General features: G+C 40.7%; 1 protein-coding gene across 2 annotated transcripts in view; it reads right to left on the minus strand.

Moving 5' to 3' along the window:
- Window positions 1-20,742, minus strand: part of IGF2BP3 (insulin like growth factor 2 mRNA binding protein 3) — a 138,400-nt gene that overhangs the window by 18,526 nt on the left and 99,132 nt on the right. Inside the window, exons 4-9 of one of the 2 annotated variants that reach the window (XM_030857051.2) lie at window positions 19,088-19,139; window positions 18,942-19,005; window positions 9,051-9,332; window positions 4,672-4,806; window positions 3,255-3,377; window positions 1,026-1,161 (exon numbers count right to left, since the gene is read on the minus strand). In XM_030857051.2, the coding sequence (XP_030712911.1) occupies window positions 1,026-1,161; window positions 3,255-3,377; window positions 4,672-4,806; window positions 9,051-9,332; window positions 18,942-19,005; window positions 19,088-19,139 (792 nt within the window). The remainder of the gene's footprint in view (window positions 1-1,025; window positions 1,162-3,254; window positions 3,378-4,671; window positions 4,807-9,050; window positions 9,333-18,941; window positions 19,006-19,087; window positions 19,140-20,742) is intronic. The other variant, XM_060304708.1, reaches the window with a different exon arrangement.

A 20,742-nucleotide genomic window follows, 5' to 3' on the forward strand; every position in this document is an offset into this window, starting at 1 on the left:
TGTCTTCTACAATTAAACCTATCTTTGGAATGGATCCAGGAGCCAGAAATGGGATTTTGTTTTGGCTTAATTTGATAAGGGTTAAGGAAATAAGGTGAGGACTACAGACTTCAGACTTGAGCACACTCAAGAATCTTTTTTAAAGGTCTATGGGGCTGCATTTACCCCCAGGCGACTCTGAAACATTTGGATGAGCAGTTATAATGTGAAGGAAGGTAGGCAGGCAGCAGTCATGTGGGGGTAAAATGATTAGCATTCCAAGCTCTTCTCACAAAGGTAATATCATTTTCACATTTTCCCTTCTTTTAGGTGTAATGTTTCAGATGACAGGCCCAACCGAGGAACTGTTTTTTAATCATTTACTTGAAAATTCAAGATAGACTTTGGAAACGCTGCATTTTCTGCACCATTCCATCCATTAAGGAATGTCAGCAATGCACTTGCACCACACAGATTGTTTTGTCATTTGAAATTCTGTTATCTCCAAGGTTTATGAGCAACCAAATTTTAAATTTGTATTCATAACGGTAGCTTTTATATGCACGGTATCTATTATAATCCTAATAAGCATGCCATGTAGGCAGTAGCCCCATCTTACTGATGAGGAAACTGGTGCTCAGAGAGACCAAATAAGTTGTCCAAGAGAATAGAGGTACAGCTAATAAATGGTTGAGCTGGGATTCAAACCCAGTTCACAGACCTCTAAAGCCCACATTCCTATAATACTATCATCTCCCTCCAACTCACACTGTATGGGAGAGATTAACCTTTTTAAGGGAGGTATTAGCCTTACCTCACAGGTAAGGAAGCTAAGGCTCAAAGTTGGCTAAAATCACAGAGAGAGCCAAGCCTGATGTCAAAGTCTGCATCTTGCCAACTATCCCAGGGCACTCACCGTGGTGCTAAAAATCAATTAGAAACCACATCTAACAAAGACACCCTTAAAGGAATCAATGTTAATGCAATTGAAAACATCTTTTGATTGTTCATCAAAATAAAGACATTTCCTTCATATTAAAACTAACATTCATGGAAGCAATATCATTTTCATAAGACTCCCTGATTTTCTTCATGATCTCTTCCTCAGCTTTGGCACATGTTTCCACACTGCCTTTGACCGTAATGGTGCGCTCTGGATTGTACAGCGTCAGTTCCTGCAACCTGCAGATTGAAACAGAGGGGAAAGAAAAAGACTGGAAATTATAGGAGGAAGACAGTAATAGTCCACCCACAGATGGCAATTAAAACCCAACTGTGGAGGCTGGCAATATGTAAAAGTGGGTGGTTAGCCATGATGAAAGATGAGTAAGCCCCAAAAGACATGACTGCAAGAATTGTAAAACTGCATGAGAGAAAATACCGCCCCTCCCACCTTCTCAATAAACATCGCTGAGTGTACACAGTTTGATTAAGTCCATGTTTTAAATAGAGTGCACTTCTTGACCACTTAAGGTGAACTATTTTCACAATTTAACAGTGAAATGTAAAGAAGATGGTCGGAGGAATCTACAGTTTTAGTGGAAACCAAGAACCAAATGAACATAACCTTTAATGAGTATGTTCCTAGTCTGCACTGACCAATTCGAGGCGTTAACTGGCATTCTCATGAAATTGCATTTTCTAGGTCGCCAAGGAATAAGCACGAAAATATTCCAAAAGGGCAAGCCAGAATTTAAACTTATTTTTGACGGTAATTTTAGAATTTAGATTGACGTAGGCTTCAGGAAATAATACAAATCAATCCATTTTGACTATATTTTAAAAATAGTCCCTCGATGACCATTTAGACAACTAAAAAGTTAGAATGCAACAGCAATATTCAGAAACTCCCTGCTTCATTCAGCTTCTGTTGAAGTTTCAAAATCCATTCAGGTGACAACTGAGACCACCTAAGCCTGAGCCACTCAACAGCCTTGAAGGGAACCACTGGGAGATACTTACCATGGAAATAAGACTAAATACACAGATGGAAAGGATATAGAATATTGAGACAGCTCCCCTTCATATTCCTAGGGTTCAAATTCTCATTTTCACTACTAGCAAAATGTCTCAAGCTAGACTTGAGCCAGATGAATAGGATATTTTTCCTTAACTTCTTCCTAAACTCGCTAAAAATATAGACATCTACACAATGAAGATGATTTGTCTTAGACAAACAAGTGTAGGTCTCATCTCCAGGCTCAACCCACCTCTCCACTGCCAAGCATTTTCTGTTACAATTTTTAAAATAGTTGCTTCCAGAATAGATTTTAAGATTATTTTCTATTAAAACCCTCCCCTTTCTGAGCATAAAATTCAAGACAGGGTAGGATCATTTGATATTTTTAACCACTTTGCGGTTTTTCCTTTCTTTCCCACAAAGCACAACTCTCCCACTTCCTTTCCATCCCTTTCTTTGAAAACTCCTTACTACGTGAACATATTGCCCCAGTCTTTCTCTACTATTCTTCGACTTTTTGGGGGGTACTCTGAAGGAAAGTCACCCTCAGAAGACAAAGGCCTTTCCATACAATTTCAGGGCATTCATGGCCCCAGGCATGGGGGCCAGCCCCCAAATCCCCATTCCCCAGGGATGGGCAGTCTCCTCCCACACTAACTAGAGCCAACATGTCAACAGCAATAGAAAAATGGTAAAAATGTGACTTCTGAGGCTATGCTATAAAAGACACTGCCGCTTCCGTCTTGCTCTTTCCTAGATCATTCACTGAGGGAAGAGAGCTGCCGTGTCTTTAAGACACGCAAACAGCCCTGTGGAGAGGCCCAGGAGGTGAGGAGCTGAGGCCTCACTCCGAGAGCTGCCATCAACTTCTCAGCAACATCAAGAGATCCCCAAACAGCACCGCCCAGTCAAGCTGTTCCTGAATTCCTGACCCACAGAAACTAGGTGAGCAGTCAATGCTTACCCTTGTCGTCAGCGGTCCAGTGTTGGGATAATTTGTTACACAGCAGTGCATAATACACTGGGTTATATATTCCAATTTTGGGAGTATATGCCAGAAAACCTGACCAAGACTTCAGCTAGGAAATATGAATGTGAAGTATTTAGTGCATCCTGCCTTTTTAGTGGGAACAGATAATACTTTCACTATGAGTTAGAAACAGATAGCAGGCAGTAGACTCAGTTTGAGAAATGAAGTATAAGTATGGTGGTACAGGCCAGCTCCAAGAGTTGTAAAATGCTTAATATATAACCTACAGCTTAGAAACGGTGTGTGAAAGTTTTCTGATTCAAAAGAAAGCAAGCCAGCACTTACGGAGATATTGTGATTTTAGTGTCTGTGTCTTGCTCAATTTTTTTAAGGTTTCTTCCTTCCTTACCAATAAGACGTCCTACAAAGTTATTATGGGCTAAAATCTTCAAGGGAATCTCTTCTGTGCTGTAAAGAAAGAAAAAAACAAAGCAAAAAAAAGGGCCATCAAATCAGGGTAAGTAAACCTACCGTAGGGTAAAAGGACAATATTCGTTCATTAAACATTTACTTCTTACCTACCAAATAGGAAGAATTCTGCTAGGTATAGTTTAAAGCGTGCTGACCATTAGCCTACATTCTAGCAATGCATGAATAGAGGGGGTGAAAGAACACTGGCAAGTATTTGGATAGGAGTTAATGTTTAAAAGTTTTCTTTTATTCATCTCAGGGAATGTCTTCCCAAAATGGATTCTGTTAGCTCTTTGAAAACACCTTACTCAAACCCATATTCTGAAACCCTGAGTACCAGAACACCATGTACAAATGCAAACCAGTGTGATTTCAGAATAATTTTAAAACACAGTCCTGGAGGTAACATGCACAATTTATAGAGGGAAACAGAAGAAACTCAACAGTGGTTACACCTTGGGGAAACAGTATAAGAGCAGGAAGGGACGGCTTTCACTTTTCACTGTGTACCTTTCTGAATTTCCAAGTCATATATGTAGCATTGTTTTAAAATGTCATTGGGGTTATCTGAATGGTGGGCTTTTTCTTTACTTTTCTCTGTACTAAAAAAGAATTTTAATCTTATAATACAGCAACATATAATACCTTATAATTAAAATATATGTAATATATTTCAAAGGTCCCTACAAATTAAATGCTAGTCATTAGGTCCCCAAGCTAAGTCTAGCATCTTACTCTGGATCCTACTTTGAGCACACCACTGTGCTGGATGCTACAAGCAGCAGAGAACCCAACCTCTGCTCAAGGTTCCTGTGCAAAAGATACTTAAGAGTTTCAACCTGAAACGCCCCAATCAATCTCCAGTTTACCGCAGCACATGATTAGGGATTTCCCCACCTCCATACTCCCTGCTGCTGCAGGGTAGGCTGGGCAGACATGGACAGAGCTCCAACGAGCTCCAAGTAAAGGAGTGAGGATTTGGGGTCCCTGCTTTGGGTGAATCCCAGGGATACTTCTTGGACCTTAGGTGAGCTTCCTATGACACCCAATTGCCTTCTTTTACAGCTAGACTTTTCCCATTACACCACTCACAACATATCCAAACATGAATGAAAACAAAGTATTTAAAAGACTTATGCTTTATTACCAATCAATAGTGCCAACCCTCTGTTGCTCTCTGGGACAGTTATTTCTCTTTCTTTGTTGGCAATTCCCAAGAACTGTGTCACAGAATTCCAAAATAAGACAGTGTAAATATCAACCTCTTCACGGGGTAATCCTCTTTACTCACAATTTTATATCTTGAGCTTCTTTATGCATAATCTCCAGAATAGACTTACAAGCCGCAGAAGTGCCCTCAGGGGTAGAGAGAATAGTAATTGACTTCTCAGCGGCACCTGCATTCTCTTTACGGTGGACGTCAATTCTTCCGGTGGGCACAAAGGGAGAGGAAAACAAGAGCTGTAAGCATGTATTCACAATAGAGTCTGTAATTACCAACTTTGAAGTCACAGCACTTCCGGGCAAAGAGTGGATGACTCACTCCCCTCAAAAGCATCAAGTCTTGATAAGCTATCACCATGGATGAGACCAATTTTAACTCCAGGAGTACTCCCCTATCTTTGCTCATGCAGGGGCATCTTTTCATTCTGCCCAAGCTGCATGTGCTTAATTTTCCTTTTAGGTGCCACAGGTCAAACATCTCACGTCCGAGAGCCTGGCTTCAAACAAAAGGCTTTCTTCTGCTCTAAAACCAAGGGGGACAGGAACACAAGCCAAGAGGACTGGAGCTGGAATTCCACAAGCCAGGTGGAACTCCTGATGCGATACTGTATGTCCACGACCCGTCACATGTGGGAATTTCGCTCCTCTGTTTCCTCTGGCAGGGCTCTTTCTACATTTTGCCTCCTTGAGAGAGGAAAGTGCGTAACAAACAGTGATGGGAATGGAAGCCAAAGAGACGGCATTCACTTCAAAGAAAAACAAATGGCCAATAAACACAAAATGATGTTCCACGTCACTGGTCATTAAAACAAGGTGTCATTTTCTTCTAGGCCTGCGAGCATGTTAATGGATGAAATCAAGTGCTGGCAAGAGGATGCGCATCTGGGCATGGCCACCCTTCTGGTTCGGTGCAGAGTACAGAGCAAACCGCCAGGACCTATCAGAGCTGAGCTGCTTACGATTTTTTTATTTTTTGGCGGTACGCGGGCCTCTCACTGTTGTGGCCTCTACCGTTGCGGAGCACAGGCTCCGGACGCGCAGGCTCAGCGGCCATGGCTCACGGGCCCAGCCGCTCCGCGGCATGTGGGATCTTCCCGGACCGGGGCACGAACCCGTGTCCCCTGCATCGGCAAGCGGACTCTCAACCACTGCGCCACCAGGGAAGCCCTGCTTATGATCTTTTGACCTAAGAATCCTACTTCTCGTAACGCCTCCTACAGATGTAGTCTCATACATGGGCCAAGACGGGTGTTTTTCACCCTTTGCAGTATTGACCTTTCGGATCAGACTAGTGCTTTGCTGTGGAGGCCGTCTCGTGCCTTGTAGGATGTCCAGCAGCATCCCTGGCCTCTGCCCACTAGATGCCAGTGGCACCCCCCTCTCATTCACATGTGACAACCAAAAATGTCTCCAGACATTGCCGAACGTCTGCAGGGTGGGACCACTACTGCTTGAAAATCACTAGTGCAGGAACGTTCACTGTAGCACTATTTGTAATAGAAAGAAAGTTGGAATTATCTTTGAAATACCTCTCAGGAAGAAACAGTTAAATAACATTACATCCATACTATACAGCTGTTCGAAACCATGTGGTTAAATTACAGGTGCCAACATAGTTAGAGGTCCTTGATCTTATGTGAAAAAAAATGCAATACATACCATGGCATGATTTCTCATTTAAAGCTACACATGTTAATAGGTACAAGGAACGAGTCCTGTAAAGACATATCCCCAACTTAACAATGGTCACCTTGGGGGTTAGGTGAAGATTAGCTCTTTGTTTTTGTTTTTTTTTAACGTACATACTTGTACGTTTTGAATTAAATACAAAAATAAGTCTTCTGTTTAAAAAGTACAAGAAAGAAAATCAACTATCAAAAAAAAAAATGTGTTCAGGAAAAATTAAGTACTGGTGAGTTCCCCTGGCCACTCAAACACTAGATGAAGAGCTGCGTAACTCGCGGTCATGAGAAGGACCACTTCATCCTGCCAATAAAATCAAGGCCTGGATTTCATTTTCTTAAATGTCTGATTGAAAACTGAAGATTTATCTCAGAATTAAAACCTGTAACTAAAAATTAGGGCAATGTAGAAGTGAAACAAATAAGGGATATCTAGAAATAACCAATAAGAAAAGTATCTTAGATAACAGTTCTGATCTCAGGAACCATCTTTCCAGTCACGGGTTTCAATCCCCAATCACTGTAAGTATTGTCTCTCTTCTAGTAGGTAACATGTTAGTCTCCCTCCTCCCGGTTTATTTCCATCTGCTCACTGTGTTAAGGATTACTAAACTCTGATCGTCTGAGAGAACGTGATGTTGCTTTACAGATTAGGGTAGCCCTGCGAGGCCATTCCAGAAATAGAAGATCTGATAATGACTAGTTTCAATGGCAAGAGTTAATTAAATCCGCTGGCAGAGCTGCAAGTGAATCATCGGATACAACAAAAATTGCTTCCCTTCCCGCTCCATCCTCCATCTTCCTGCTTAAATAAAACAAACAGTGCAATTTAAATCACAGAAGCTCTTTCCTCCTACAAGGAAATGAGTAGCTTTAAAAGGAACAACTTTAATCTGCCATGTGACAAGGAAGGCAAACCACTGAATAATTAGTTTCTGCAGGTAACGGGGAATCAAGGGAAGCAAGAAGCCCTTCAATTTTAATATTAAAACCAGGCAAATTTAAGATGAAAAGTGATGAGGCTATGGTTCAGTTGTCTTCCCCACACTCTACATTATGAAGTCAAAGCCACTGAGTCTGCACAAACGTAACCAGCACCCAGCAACTCCTGCTTCAAAGCAGGGGAAGGCAGGACCAGATGTCACTCCACAGGGGAGTGGGTACGCAACCACCACTAGACACAGTTCGTTTGTTTCTGCGTGAGAAATGAGTCAGTCAGCTCAAGGCAGGCATGGTGCCTGTGATGAACATGGATAGCCTCTTAAGCCTGTTGGAACAAACACATAGGCAAGATATACACAGCACAAGGTTTAGTCGCAGTTTCTGAAGAAGACTCTGCTTAACTCCTTGAACCACACAAAATGATAATTTTTCTTACTAAATTTAAAAAGCAAAATGATCCACAGTCATCTCTGGAGCTGGCCCAGGGGCCATTTCCCTACCCTTTCCTATAGAATGACACAAGAGAGATTTGTACACACAGCCTCTTCTCCCTAATACACGCAGAGTTCTTCAGGAAATATGGCAGCAGCTGTCCCAGAGGTGTGCCTGGTAGCAATTTACAGAACTAAGGGTGAGGACAGAGTTCATTATCAAGTTTCTTTGGGTCAAAATCTTCACTACAGCATAACAGGATGGTTACTAAAGCAAACAGGATGGTTACTAAAGCAAAACAATGAATATATAATCACTGGAGCTTCAAAATTGAGAAGGTACCTTAGATATATTTTAAGGGCATTAAATATAATTCACATATAGTTATTTCACTCATTTGACAAATATGAGACCCACCTACATATAAGGCAGCATGCCCACCACTGGGGCTACAGTGGTAAATAAAAACAAATAGCTCCTGCTTTCTACTCCTAAAAAGTTAGCGCCAAGGTTTGATGGAGAATCTTCTAATTTCTCAAAATCTGCAAATTAAAACTATCAAACAACATCCTAAAGAAACAACCATTCTAACTACATGGCTTAAACACAGGATAACTATGGACCATAGCTGAATGATTCTTCACTGAAGTACAGCAAGACTGAAAACTATCTCTGTATTGAACCCAGAAAATGACTTCCAAAAGCACTGAAGGCAGTTATCACTGGAGGTCAGAGTGGAGATGGGGGAGCAGAGAAACTAGAAGCTGCCCTTTTGTTTATCAGGGCCTCCCTCATCAGGAGTGGATTAAGTATCATTTGTTTTCCATTCATGTGTGAAAATTTGAAGTTCCCTTTGAGATTAAGGTTTAGCCCCAGGTTTATATGAAATGAACACTAAGATATCAAGTCACGGGAATTCCCTGGTGGCGCAGTGGATAAGAATCCGCCTGCCAATGCAGGGGACACGGGTTCGATCCCTGGTCCAGGAAGATCCCACATGCCGCAGAGCAACTAAGCCCACGTGCCACAACTACTGAGCCTGCGCTCTAGAGCCCTCGAGCCACAACTACTGAAGCCCACGCTCCACACCAAGAGAAGCCACCGCAATGAGAAGCCCGCGCACTGCAACGAAGAGTAGCTCCCGCTCGCCGCAACTAGAGAAAGCCCACGTGCAACCCACCACAGCCATAAATAAATAAATACATTTATTTTATTTATTTATTAAAAATAAAAAGGGTATCAAATCACAAAGGTTTTCCGGGTTCCCAAGTACCATACAAGAAGGGATCACTACCATGTTCAGAAGGACACAAAGTACCAAGACAACCCACTCGTTATTAAGATCTAAAGGGGAAAGCATGAAGGCCCCCACACACTCAGGAATACTCACTTAGACTGGGTCTGTTTCGTAATGTTCCGAATGGTAGCACCTTCTTTTCCTATAATGGCTCCAACGAATTGGGTGGGAACCAGCAGACGTAGAGGCAAGTCGCACGGTTTCTGCTTGGACATGGATCCTGGAGACCCCTGCCGCGATGAGCCCCTCTGCCCAAACCCACGGCGACCTCGGGGCTGCTGCGAGGGGTTCTGCTGGGCAGCCATTTCGTCAGGGATGTAGGCCACTTTCAGTGTGAAGTTCTCCAGCTGGAATCCATTCAGTTTGTCTAAAGCTCTGAAAGTTGACAAGGAGCAGGGGGTGGGAAGAGGAACCGAGCTATAAAACAAACCTTTCAGCAAAGCAATACCCACCTAATCCACTCAGGATTACTGGCTCTAAAACTTCTGAATAAAGCCACTGACGAAGCAGCAAACCCAGAACACACATACACTTCTCCCCCACCGACCCGCACTTTTCCTTTGAAGGACACATAGGAAAGACCAACAAGTTTCCAAAGGGAACATATTTGCCATCTACCAATAAAGTAAAAACACTTTGTCAAACCCTGACTAGGGAATTCCCTGGTGGTCCAGTGGTTAGGACTCAGCGCTCTCACTGCTGAGAGCGCTGAGTTCAATCCCTAGTTGGGGAACTAAGATACCACAAGCCGCATGGTGTGGCCAAAAAAACCCCAAAACAAAACAAAGAAACAAACAAAAACCCAACAAACAAACAAAAAAGAAAAACAAAAAAAACCCCACTCTTGACGAAGCTATTACCCATAAGGTCAGTAACAGCCTATGAGCACCGGCACAGCAAGAGAGGAGTGGGCAGTCGTCATCCTGGCCAGTTTTTCCAAATCAGAATGGAAAGGATGTAACGAATATACACCTCCCTTACTTCAACCTCTTAAATACAAATATTTTAAATATTTTAAGAATCAAAGGACAGGGACACTTCCCTGGTGGTCCAGTGATTAAGACTTCACGCTCCCAATGCAGGGGGCCCGGGTTTGATTCCTGGTCAGGGAACTAGATCCCACATGCTGCAACTAAGACCCAGTGCAGCCAAATAAATAAATAAATATTAAAAAAAAAAAAAAGAAAAAGGAAAAAGAATCAAAGGACAAAATTCTCTAAGCTACTCAACGGAGATGGGTAGGATTTAATACTCAGGTTAATCAATCACTATAAATTCTCAATACCTATTATGAGCCAGTCCCCAAGGGAGTGAGCAGTCCCTGCCCTTGTGGAGTTTATGATTTGATTTGGGGCAGAGAGACAGGGGTGGTAGTGAGCCAAAAAAAGCAAATGAAGCTGTTTTCTACCTTACCTATCTAACCATCCATCCATCCATGCATCCACTCATCTACTTTGAGAGGAGCTTTACTTTTGTTTTGTTTTGTTTTCATTTTTGAACCTTATTATGGAAAAGTACCCAATCTTAAGCATACATCTCAATGAATTTTCACAAGGTGAACATGCATATCGAGATGCAGAACTAAGACACACCAGTGTCCCAGAAGCCCCACCAACCAGTACCTCCTTCCAGTAACTGCCCCTCCCCTAGGCTTCTCACACCATAAATTAATTTTGCCTGTTTAAATTTCTATATAAATATATATGAGTAGACATGTAATCTCTCATGTCTGGCATCTTTTACTTACCTTGTTTATAACAGTCATCCAAACTGTTGTGTTCTAGCTTACCTACATATTCTAAAAGTGAAAAACTCAATAAAAAGTTGACAGACGATATCACCAAGGTTTCAAAAGCATACACAGACATAATCCTAATAATACACACTCCCAGTGCACAACAAAATTTTTTTAAAAGAGGCCTCACACTTTCTCTAGGTTTACTCAGATTCTTTGCTCAGATGGTGCTCCAGTGGGCCCTGAGTTCAATCCAGGCAGGGACAGAAATACAGGCATGAAATGCTCAGAATGATCATTTCTGGTTCACGTACTGCTTTCCTTACTGGAGATCTTTCCATTTTTGACTTGGGTGGAAAGGGTGGCGAGGGGAGAGAGTCCCAGCACCAAAAAGGGTACCAAAACCATGAAACTGCATGGCAGACCCAAGCAACCGGACAAGGCATACCAATGTTCTTAGGGCCCAGAATTCTGCCCTTTCTCACTCCAATCCCCTGTTCCATCACTGTCCTACGGTGCCTTGCACACGAATGAACTCTTATTAGAAAAGATCCCAATCGTACAGGAAAACAAAGTATCAAGAAATTTCTGGCACCATCACCAACCCTCCAAGACCCTTCCCACTGTAACTGTTAACTGTGATAACTTCTGCAAATGGACCAGTTCTTTCCATATGTTCACACAGGTGTGTACGTGTTCAGTACCCTCTTTAAAAGTGTAACTGAGATCATGATAGACATAGTCTTGTGACTTGCTTTTTTTCCAAATACATCTTGGGATATTTCCATGTGATTTTTGTATCAGAGGGCATTCTTTTCTAATGTATATATAACTGAATCACTTTGCTACACAGCAGAAGTTAACACAACATTGTAAATCAACTATACTTCAATTTTTAAAAAGTAGCTAAAGATGGCATTCTTTTCATAAGCTTCACAGGTGATAGCAGGCACACAGCAAAACTTGTTTTACCAATACCCTGATACAAGAACCTTAAGTTAACACATTTTTCCTTGCTTCTTCCCTCTCCCCTTTTTTCTTAAGGAATATGTGGATTAAGGGCCCTAAAATATTTTGGCTATTTCTAAAGGAAGACAACAGCTGAGAGATTTTATTAATATCAATGATGTATATTTATTACAGGAAGTTGCAATTACAGAAGTTTCAACCAATTAGATATTCATTCAAAGTAACCTTTTTTTTGCCCACGCTGGGCCGCTTGTGGCGTCTTAGTTCCCCAGCCAGGGATCGAACCAGTGCCCTCAGCAGTGAAAGCACAGAGTTCTAACCACTGGACCACCAAGGAATTCCCCATTCAAAGCAACTTTAAACCTTTTAAAAGCCCAGAAGAAACAGATCATTGAAGGTTCTTTCAGAGACATAAAGAAAGCCAAGCCCAATGTAGGAATCAACTACACCTACAGGGATAAAAGGCAATACAGTCCATAGTGACTTCCTTTCCCACTATAAAATTGAGTACTGCCAGCTTCAGAAGAGGGTAAGTAAAGTTTGATTCTAGAATTAAGTCAGTAATGTTACCAAAAAAAGTAATTAGCTTCTTTCTTGAGTGAGAGAGGCAGGCAGACAGACGTCCTTCTCCATGGGAATAAACAGAGATAAACATGTAAGCCACCAGATCCTTTTATGTATTCTGGGGCTATCCAGATAAGGTCATGTGTGTCCCAAGAAACAACTCTCTCAAACTGGCATAAACTGTAATTCCAAACTTCACTGTGCTGCTTTAAAAAGATTTCTTGGAGGGGAAAAGAAAAGATTCTCTCACTTGGGAGGTCAGATAGCACAGGGCTCCACGACCCAGTGCGCAGTCTGGGTCCCAAAGGCTCTAAACTCAGGCTGCTCCTGTCAGAGAGCAGACGGCACGCACTGTGTATATCCCACTGCTAACTGCCAAGGAAGCAGGGTTCCCAACCCCTCAGCCCACGGTGCTCCAAACTTGGACACAGCTAGCTGAAGGTACAGGAGTAACTTAACTGCAAGTAATGACTTTCTCATGACTGAAGATTCCAAGTTTCTGAATTTTAAGTCAACCACTATAACCTTTCTATGCACAAAGCTTAATATTCAGCTATACCATTTGGTGGTCTGCTGAGTTCAGGGGAAACCTTAATAGTATTTTCATCAACCCTACTGTACATGCAAGACGTGTGATCAACAATTGTCATCATAATTACTCAAAACATATGCGTTCAGCTCAACAGAACTCAAGGATGTTTATCCCACATGTGTATTACGCAGGAGGCTGTTTCTCATCATTACTTGAATCTGCTCTGATGCAATCTGAAGAGTCATTCAGAAGATGGTGAGTAGTTTTGCTAGCTGGTAGCTCTTAATTGCACTGCTAAGTTTATTGGAATAGATCACAGTGTAGGACTGAAAGGGCCTTGAGAGAAAGTATTAGTAGTTTATCTCAAGGAGGAGAGAGTTAAGAAGAACTGAGACACAGAGAGGTCAAATTTATCCAATGGTACACACATACAGAGCTGAGCAGTGAAAGAGAGACCCAAATTCTAGCCCAGCTTGAAGACTAAGTAGCCACGGAACCCTGGAAAAGTCGTTTTGTTGTTTGGCATTAGCCTAGATTTATGGTCCCTTTCAACTCTAAATTCCATGTCTAAAATCTCTTTTTCTTATTCCTAGACCTCACTGCTGCGTGTCTCATAGATCCTAACGAAATGAGGCTTAGCCATTATTGAAAAGTCATACCATTCCATTTTCTCCTTGTACCAAGAATAAGAGGCTGAGACATACAATTCAGCAATAATTACCAAAAGCCTGATAATACCACTGCAGGGATGCATCTTAAGGAAACAATTATGAACAAAGCCCATATATTTACCTACAAAAGACTTCATTACTAAACTAGTTCTAAAGGCAAAAAACAACTGCAAACAACCCAGATGCCCAATAGAGGACTTAGCTACAGACTGTGGTAGGGATGAAATACCAGATAGAGATTACTAACAGTATAAATATAGTTAATGCAAAGACAACCTGCACAACTCTACAGAATGATCTTCAGCATTTTATAAGTTGTAATGCATGGACAAAGTCTAACAAACTTGATGGCAAGTTTCACAGTGGATTTTCACACAAATTTCATCAAATTTCTCTGAATGGCAAAAAGGGCAACAAATTTCTTTGTCTCACTACCTGCTCTATTGTTTCTTTTTCCAGAATAAATCTTCTATTTACATAATTTTCAAAGCTTAAGGGTAAATATCCTCCCTTTAGCCATCAGCCAAGTTGTTTCAAACACTTCTGTGTGTACCCAATACAAATCTTCAAACTGATATGAAAAGATATGCAATAATAGCTTCAATATATAAACTATATTCCTACTCCCCAACAAAAAAAAAACACACACCAGAAATAGGAACCCCCTGGACAACAAGGTCCTACTGTATAGCACAGGGAACTATATTCAATGTCCTGGGATAAACCATAATGGAAAAGAATATAAAAAAGAATATACATATAAAACTGAGTCACTTTGCTGTAGAGCAGAACTTAACACAGCACTGTTAAATCAACTACACTTCAATTTTAAAAAATAAAAAGTAAAATAAAATGCCAAATCAATCTTTAGAAAAAGCTCCTCAGATAATAAACAGCCCCAACTACAAAAAAAGAAAAGAAATAAGAACCCTAAAAAAATAGAACTAAATACCTACAAATTCTGAAGGGTTCTTTGTCACCCATTACAAATCTTCCAATGAATACTGTCTTTGTTACCTGAGCATCCCTGGAAGATGGAAGGAATAGGTATTCCACAGACCCAAGTCCCTCTTGCTTCCAGGAACAAGAAATACTAAGTACAGTCTCCTGTTTTTTTGTTTTTTAATAAAGTGCTTTGATCTTTTTTTTAATTCATATTTTTAATCTATTTTTAAAAATTTATTTATTTTTGGCTATGTTGGGTCTTAATTGCGGCAAGCAGGGGATTCTCTTCATTGTGGTGCGCGGGCTTCTCATTGTGGTAGTCTCCCGCGTTGTGGAGCATGGGCTCTAGGTGCGCGGGCTTCAGTAGTTGTGGCTCGCAGGCTCTAGAGCACAGGCTCAGTAGTTGTGGTGCACGGGCTTAGTTGCTCTGCAGCATGTGGGATCTTCCTCGACCAGAGCTCGAACCCGTGTCCCCTGTATTGGCAGGTGGATTCTTAACCACTGCACCACCAGGGAAGCCCCATATTCCTGGTTTTAATAATTTATTTTTTAAGTTTGCATTATTTTTACTCATGTATTATTTTAGTAAATTAGTAATTTGAGGCTTGAGTTAAAGCAAATGCATGCATTCCTAGTGATATTGGCACTGTTAACCTTCGATTTTTTTCTTAGCCACAAGGTGGCAGGAATTTCCATGTTAAATTCTTAGAGACATAGCCTTATTGAAGAAGCCTCTTAAAAGTGTCATTCATAGAGCTTAAAAAGAGGCTTTTGAACTTGGTCCCTAACTCCTGAGGGTCAGTGGCCAGTCATTATCTGAAATGAAGTATCCTGTACAATAACGGGGTGTTATCAACAGCAGTGAAAAATGTTGGGAAAATGTGTAATAGTTGCTAACTTAGGAACTCTTACCACCTTCCCATTTTACACATAGGGTTGAATTAAGACAGTTTAACTTGACCAGAGTCACAGCTAGAGAAGTGGCACAGAAAATCCATTCCATGGAATTGGACTCTGGAATGTATCCTCTTAATCTCCACGCTCAACTCACTCCTGCACAAGCACATCCCAGTTACAGAGATGCCCACGTAACAGATGCTACGGAAAAAAAGAAGTCAGCTGAGAATGTCACCTCAGCCCTTAACACCTAAAGAAGTGAGCTTTGGATGGCTGCAATGGAAAAGGCAAGAAGAAATCATGCCAGGTTAGTTTAGGCAACAGTCTTGCTGGAGCTCAGAGAACAGGCTCTCAGGGTTCAGCAGAGCAAGGCCTGAATGGACCAGCCTTCCCCAGCTCCAGCCAAATCTAGCTGTTCTTTAGGTGCCCAGAAGCAGTGGTTTGAACAAGAATTATTATTTACTGTAAATTATCAAATTTATATGTGATAAGACCACTGTCTATAAATATGAGCATATATGCATGAATATATTCGTTTCTTGTCAGCCCTCATTTTGTAGCTGAAAAACTGAAGCTCAGAGAGCTCAAGGTTACAGTCAGAGCTGCCTGACCTCAGGGTCCATGCTTTCTCCACTACATCGAATGCCTCTCAAATAAAATTAGTTCTCCTCAAAGGATGATAATGCACTTCACATCTTTTTAAAAAACTTACTAGAAAACTAATAGTTTTCATAACATTGTACACAAAATTGATTTGTCCATTCTTTAAATCTATTAACTTTCTCTGAATACTCACTTATTTTCTAATTCTCTTTGATCTTTGGAATTCTTGAGAGGGAGAAAACCCAGTATTCCTAGAAGGAAACTCAACTTGGACAGGAATTAAATCAGGTAATCCCTCTCCAAATACTGTTCCAGCCCTGGAAGGCACGTCCTCGAGGACAGAGACTTTGCCTTTATTCACTGGCAACTTCTGGTCAATAACTGGTACTCGATAAATGTTAATGGGTTGTGGCTACTAGAATGAAGGACATGATGATTTTTCATTCGCTGAAATGCCCAGTTTATTTGTTTAGATTATAGAACTGCCTAAACTACAAACTCCTAACAGTCTTTTCGTCCCTCCTCGTGATCAACAGGATCCTGACGATCTCTAACAATCACTGCGAAGTGCTTTTAGAATTAAAATGCCTCCACGTTCAGCTTGCTGTCATGCTGAGAGTACCTTCAGCAGTCATTCTGCCTTGGCTAGCAGTCTACCCTTCCCATGCCTGTACTCTTAATGCTTCGGAATTTTTACAGGGGGTTGTGGGTGCTAAATGTCAGCCAGTCCCCATGAAGGCTCACTCCAAACATCTGCAAAGCTATGTGGGTATGTCTCCGACATGCGCTCTCCCGTAAAGCTGTGTAACTGCTAAATGAGACACCTCCCCTCTACCCAGCTAGCCTCACATAAACTGTCAAATAACACAACTGGGACAGGCCTCTGACAATCTCCAAATATCCTTGGGTTTATCATGCTGTCCCTCATCTCCCATCTAACAGAGCGTTGGCTCTACCAAGTAATGTTTATTACAGTCTTTGTAAAGACTGACACATGTAAATGAATGGAGCCCCTGTGTTCTCACTGCTCACTTTTACCCCCAATCTACTTCGGGTAAAAAATGTGAAAGCTTCTTGTTATTCCTCTTATATCATGATTGAAGAATAAAGTTTGTAAGAAATCAGTTTGTTTTACAACATATACCACAACTTCTATAATGTCCTCACATAAACTGTTAACATTTTTAAAATAAATGAACGATACAAACAGAAGGAAAAAATGAGTATTTTAAGATATATTAAGAGCCTCCACAGACGTGGAGATCAGACTTGTGGTTGCCAAGGGGGGATGGGGGGGAGGGAGAGGGATGAACTGGGAATTTGGGGTTGGTAGATGTAAGCTATTACATTTAGAATGGATAAACAACAAGGTCCTACTGTATAGCACAGGGAACTATATCCAATCTCCTGGGACAAACCATAATGGAAAAGAATATTAAAAAAAGAATGCAGATATATGTAAAACTGAGTCACTTTGCTGTACAGCAGAGGTGGTACAACATTGTAAATCAACTATACTTCAATTTAAAAAAATAAAAAAAATATATTGAGTCTCATATTAAAATATTAAAAGTCTTTTGCTCCTGAGAAAGAAAAAGTGAAATTAACATAATTAGATACTACTTCTCACCCACTGGATAGGCAAAGTTTGACAAAGCCCTGTGTTAGGGAGAATTACGGAGAAATGGACTCTCGCACAGTGCTGACGGGAATTTAAACTCATCAATATCCAACAAAATTTTTAAAATGCACATCCATCTTGACTCAGCAAATCTACTTCTAGGAATTTAACCTATGGCTATACTCGCACACTTGCAAAATGACTGCAAAAGGGATTCAATACATCATCGTTCATAACTGCAAGAGAACTAAAAATCCAATTTGGGAATAAGTCACTCCATATCCATACAATCAAATTCTATGCAACTGTAAGAGATACGTTTACGTGTATAAAACACTCAAATGTTATGGTATCATTTGGGTAAAAAGGAGGAAGAACACACACACGTGCTGTTCTTCCATACGGTTATCTACACGGAAGGGAACAAGGTAGGTGGGGAACAACGCCGGGAGGAAGATCTGCACTACATACATCTTTAGACCTTTAAAATTCTGAACCATGTGAATATTACCAATTTAAAAAATAAAGTTCCACTCGTGTTATGCAAATTTCCATCTCTTTCCCACCCCCATCTTTCTTTTCATAGTCCCTCCATGCGTGGGTACTGCCTTTGGTAACCTGGCTCTATTCCCACTCTTGCTGCTGGTTTCGCCTTTCTCCTTTAGGGCTCAGGGTCAGCCAGCATGGTCCTTCTTTTCCCACACAGAGCACAGACAGTCTGTTCCTGCCTGCACTTTAGCTGGCGGTGGTCAAAATTTCCACGGTCTGCTGACACTCAGCACTGCTGGGTACCCTGCATGCCATCCCTCCATGTTTGTGTTCTGAGCAGATCAGTCAAAAGCAGTATTTGTGGGATCCTCATTTCCTCTCTCTAGTGGTCAATCAGTTCATTCGATTATTCCCGAGCCTACAGAATTATCTTTTCCTAGGTAAGATTTTTTTGATCTGTGAAACTCTGCCTATTGCATCAGAATATATTTTTTTCCACCAAATTACATTAATCCCACTTCTGCACACTCCTAAATGAGAACAGTAATCAGAAAAAGCAGCGAACAAGCAAACTTAACAGTTAACACTGTTGTTAGTTTAACCCATGATAAACTTACCAGCTTTGGGCAAAACAGCAACAATGTATGTTATCATAACCAATAACAAGGAAAAAAGTCTTTAATGTAATTTAGCAATGATATCCAGGCCCAGAGCTTTTTGCAAACAGGATGCAATTCAGCTTCATACTGTATCACTATATTCTTGGCATTAAAGATATACTGAAAATGTAATAAAAACTTTAACCAATGTAGGTTCTTATTAGACATTCAAACTTAAAAAGAATTGCAAGGTCAAACGTTGCAAAATAAAGTTTATGTCTGCTACCCACCAGCCCAAAATATAAGTACTATATTTAACCTAGTTATTACACAGAGATTAAAAGTTTCAAACTGCTTACTGTCTAGCTTGCTCCTTACTGGAATAGGTTACATTAACGACTGCAGTTTCCGAGTCAGTGTTCACTAGAGGAAGAAAAAAAATAGGTTAGTTTTCTTTCTTCTTTCTTCCTTTTACAAATTTGAAAGCAATTGAGAAGACATGTACCTTGCTCACAGCTTTCCACCACTCCATACTGGACTAGTAAACTATCCAGCACCTATCAGGAGGGGGAGAGAAAATTACAAACTTTCAATTTCCCACGTTATTAACAAGGGCAGGATTAGGTTTTAAAATCACAAAGTAATTGTGATGGCAATGAGGCCCCCGCCCCCCCAAAAAATAACTGGGGTTTGGACCTACAGAAGTGAGGGAAGGGCCCCATAGGGAGCATACGGTGGGTTTTTCTCTTCTGCCTCTCCCGAGGTCCCTGACTTCGAGCTGATTTAACCAAGAAGTATAGGGGCTCAGCAAAATATTCAAAGCTACAGCTGCTGGTCCCTGAGGCTGGAGGACAAAGAAGCATGTAATTCCCATACACACACCACCAACACATCATCACACTTCCTCCTTGTATAGCAAGTCACAAGACAAGGGCCCACGTTAAGTTTTATCTTTAAGATATTCCTTTTCAAAGAACTTCCTTTCACAGCTGGAACAGATGTATCAGAACAGACTACTCTCAAGGCAGGCTAGCAAAATGAAGAAAGATATTCTGCCTGGAGTCTTGAACTACAGACTAATCTAAGTGGTTTATCAATTCTTGGGACAGTGGAAAGTATAAAAAGAAGTGAGTTTGTGCTGTTAGTCTTCTAAGCCTACACTGAGTTGGAAAAAGTAGAGTTGGAACTATCTTTCCCACAGCTTCATTATTGCACATGCATGTTATTCTAATGAAAGGCTGTTAAAACAGCAACTGAATTTTATTACAGTATAAACTGCAGGTATACATCTCATCCATGTAAACCAAATTCAACTGTCATTCGCTTCCAAGAACTGTAACAGGTTTTTCTTGAAAAGTAAAACAAAATGAACTTCTATTGATTTACAGTGAACCATTTACTCATCAATTTAATTGCAAAATTTGAAGGACAGTCCCTTGAGAATGTTTTCTGGCCGCCAGGACACAGTAAACCATTAAGAAACTCACTAAGTAAGTTTTTATGGTAATTTCCTACTAAACTTTAAGCAAATTCTTCTAAAGCAATGTTTATCTTAAGTGGTACCTTTCAGGCTTTTATTTTGTCTGCTGAGTCCAGATTGAAATCTATAGCAAGGTTTGTCTGGAGATGAACTTTTTATTTATTTATTTTTCCATTTTAAATAAGGTTAACACCTATTTGTGAATGGAATGGTTAGTATTTTCATAGGTAAGTTTTGACACAGAGAATGTCCTGTGGGTGAGGTCTAGAAGCACACTGATCTTTGTCTCAAATTATAGCTACTGCTTAAACCATAAAGCGTAATTTTTTACTTTTAATTCAGAACACTTAACTGACTACATAAAATTTCATTTGTCCGTCTCAGCCATTAGAATGCATGCTCGGCATGAACAGGAAGTTTTTGTTCACTGTACTAGCCCCAGCACCTAAAATATACAGGCAGAAAATGACATTCAAATAGCTCATAAATAAAGTGAAGCATTCTCAGGGGGAAATACTAGTATAGCTTATTAGGAACAGTACTCTTTGTAACAGTGCTCACCTGTTTTAGAGGTAAGTCTGCCGTGCATGTAATGTTGATAAGAGACCTAATTTATAAAGGCCAAAAAATAGGAAACCTTTCACAATGCCATGCAAATAGATAGTACGCAACATGTAGTG

Source organism: Globicephala melas, chromosome 9 (assembly GCF_963455315.2).
Source record: "Globicephala melas chromosome 9, mGloMel1.2, whole genome shotgun sequence".
NCBI lineage: Eukaryota > Metazoa > Chordata > Mammalia > Artiodactyla > Delphinidae > Globicephala > Globicephala melas.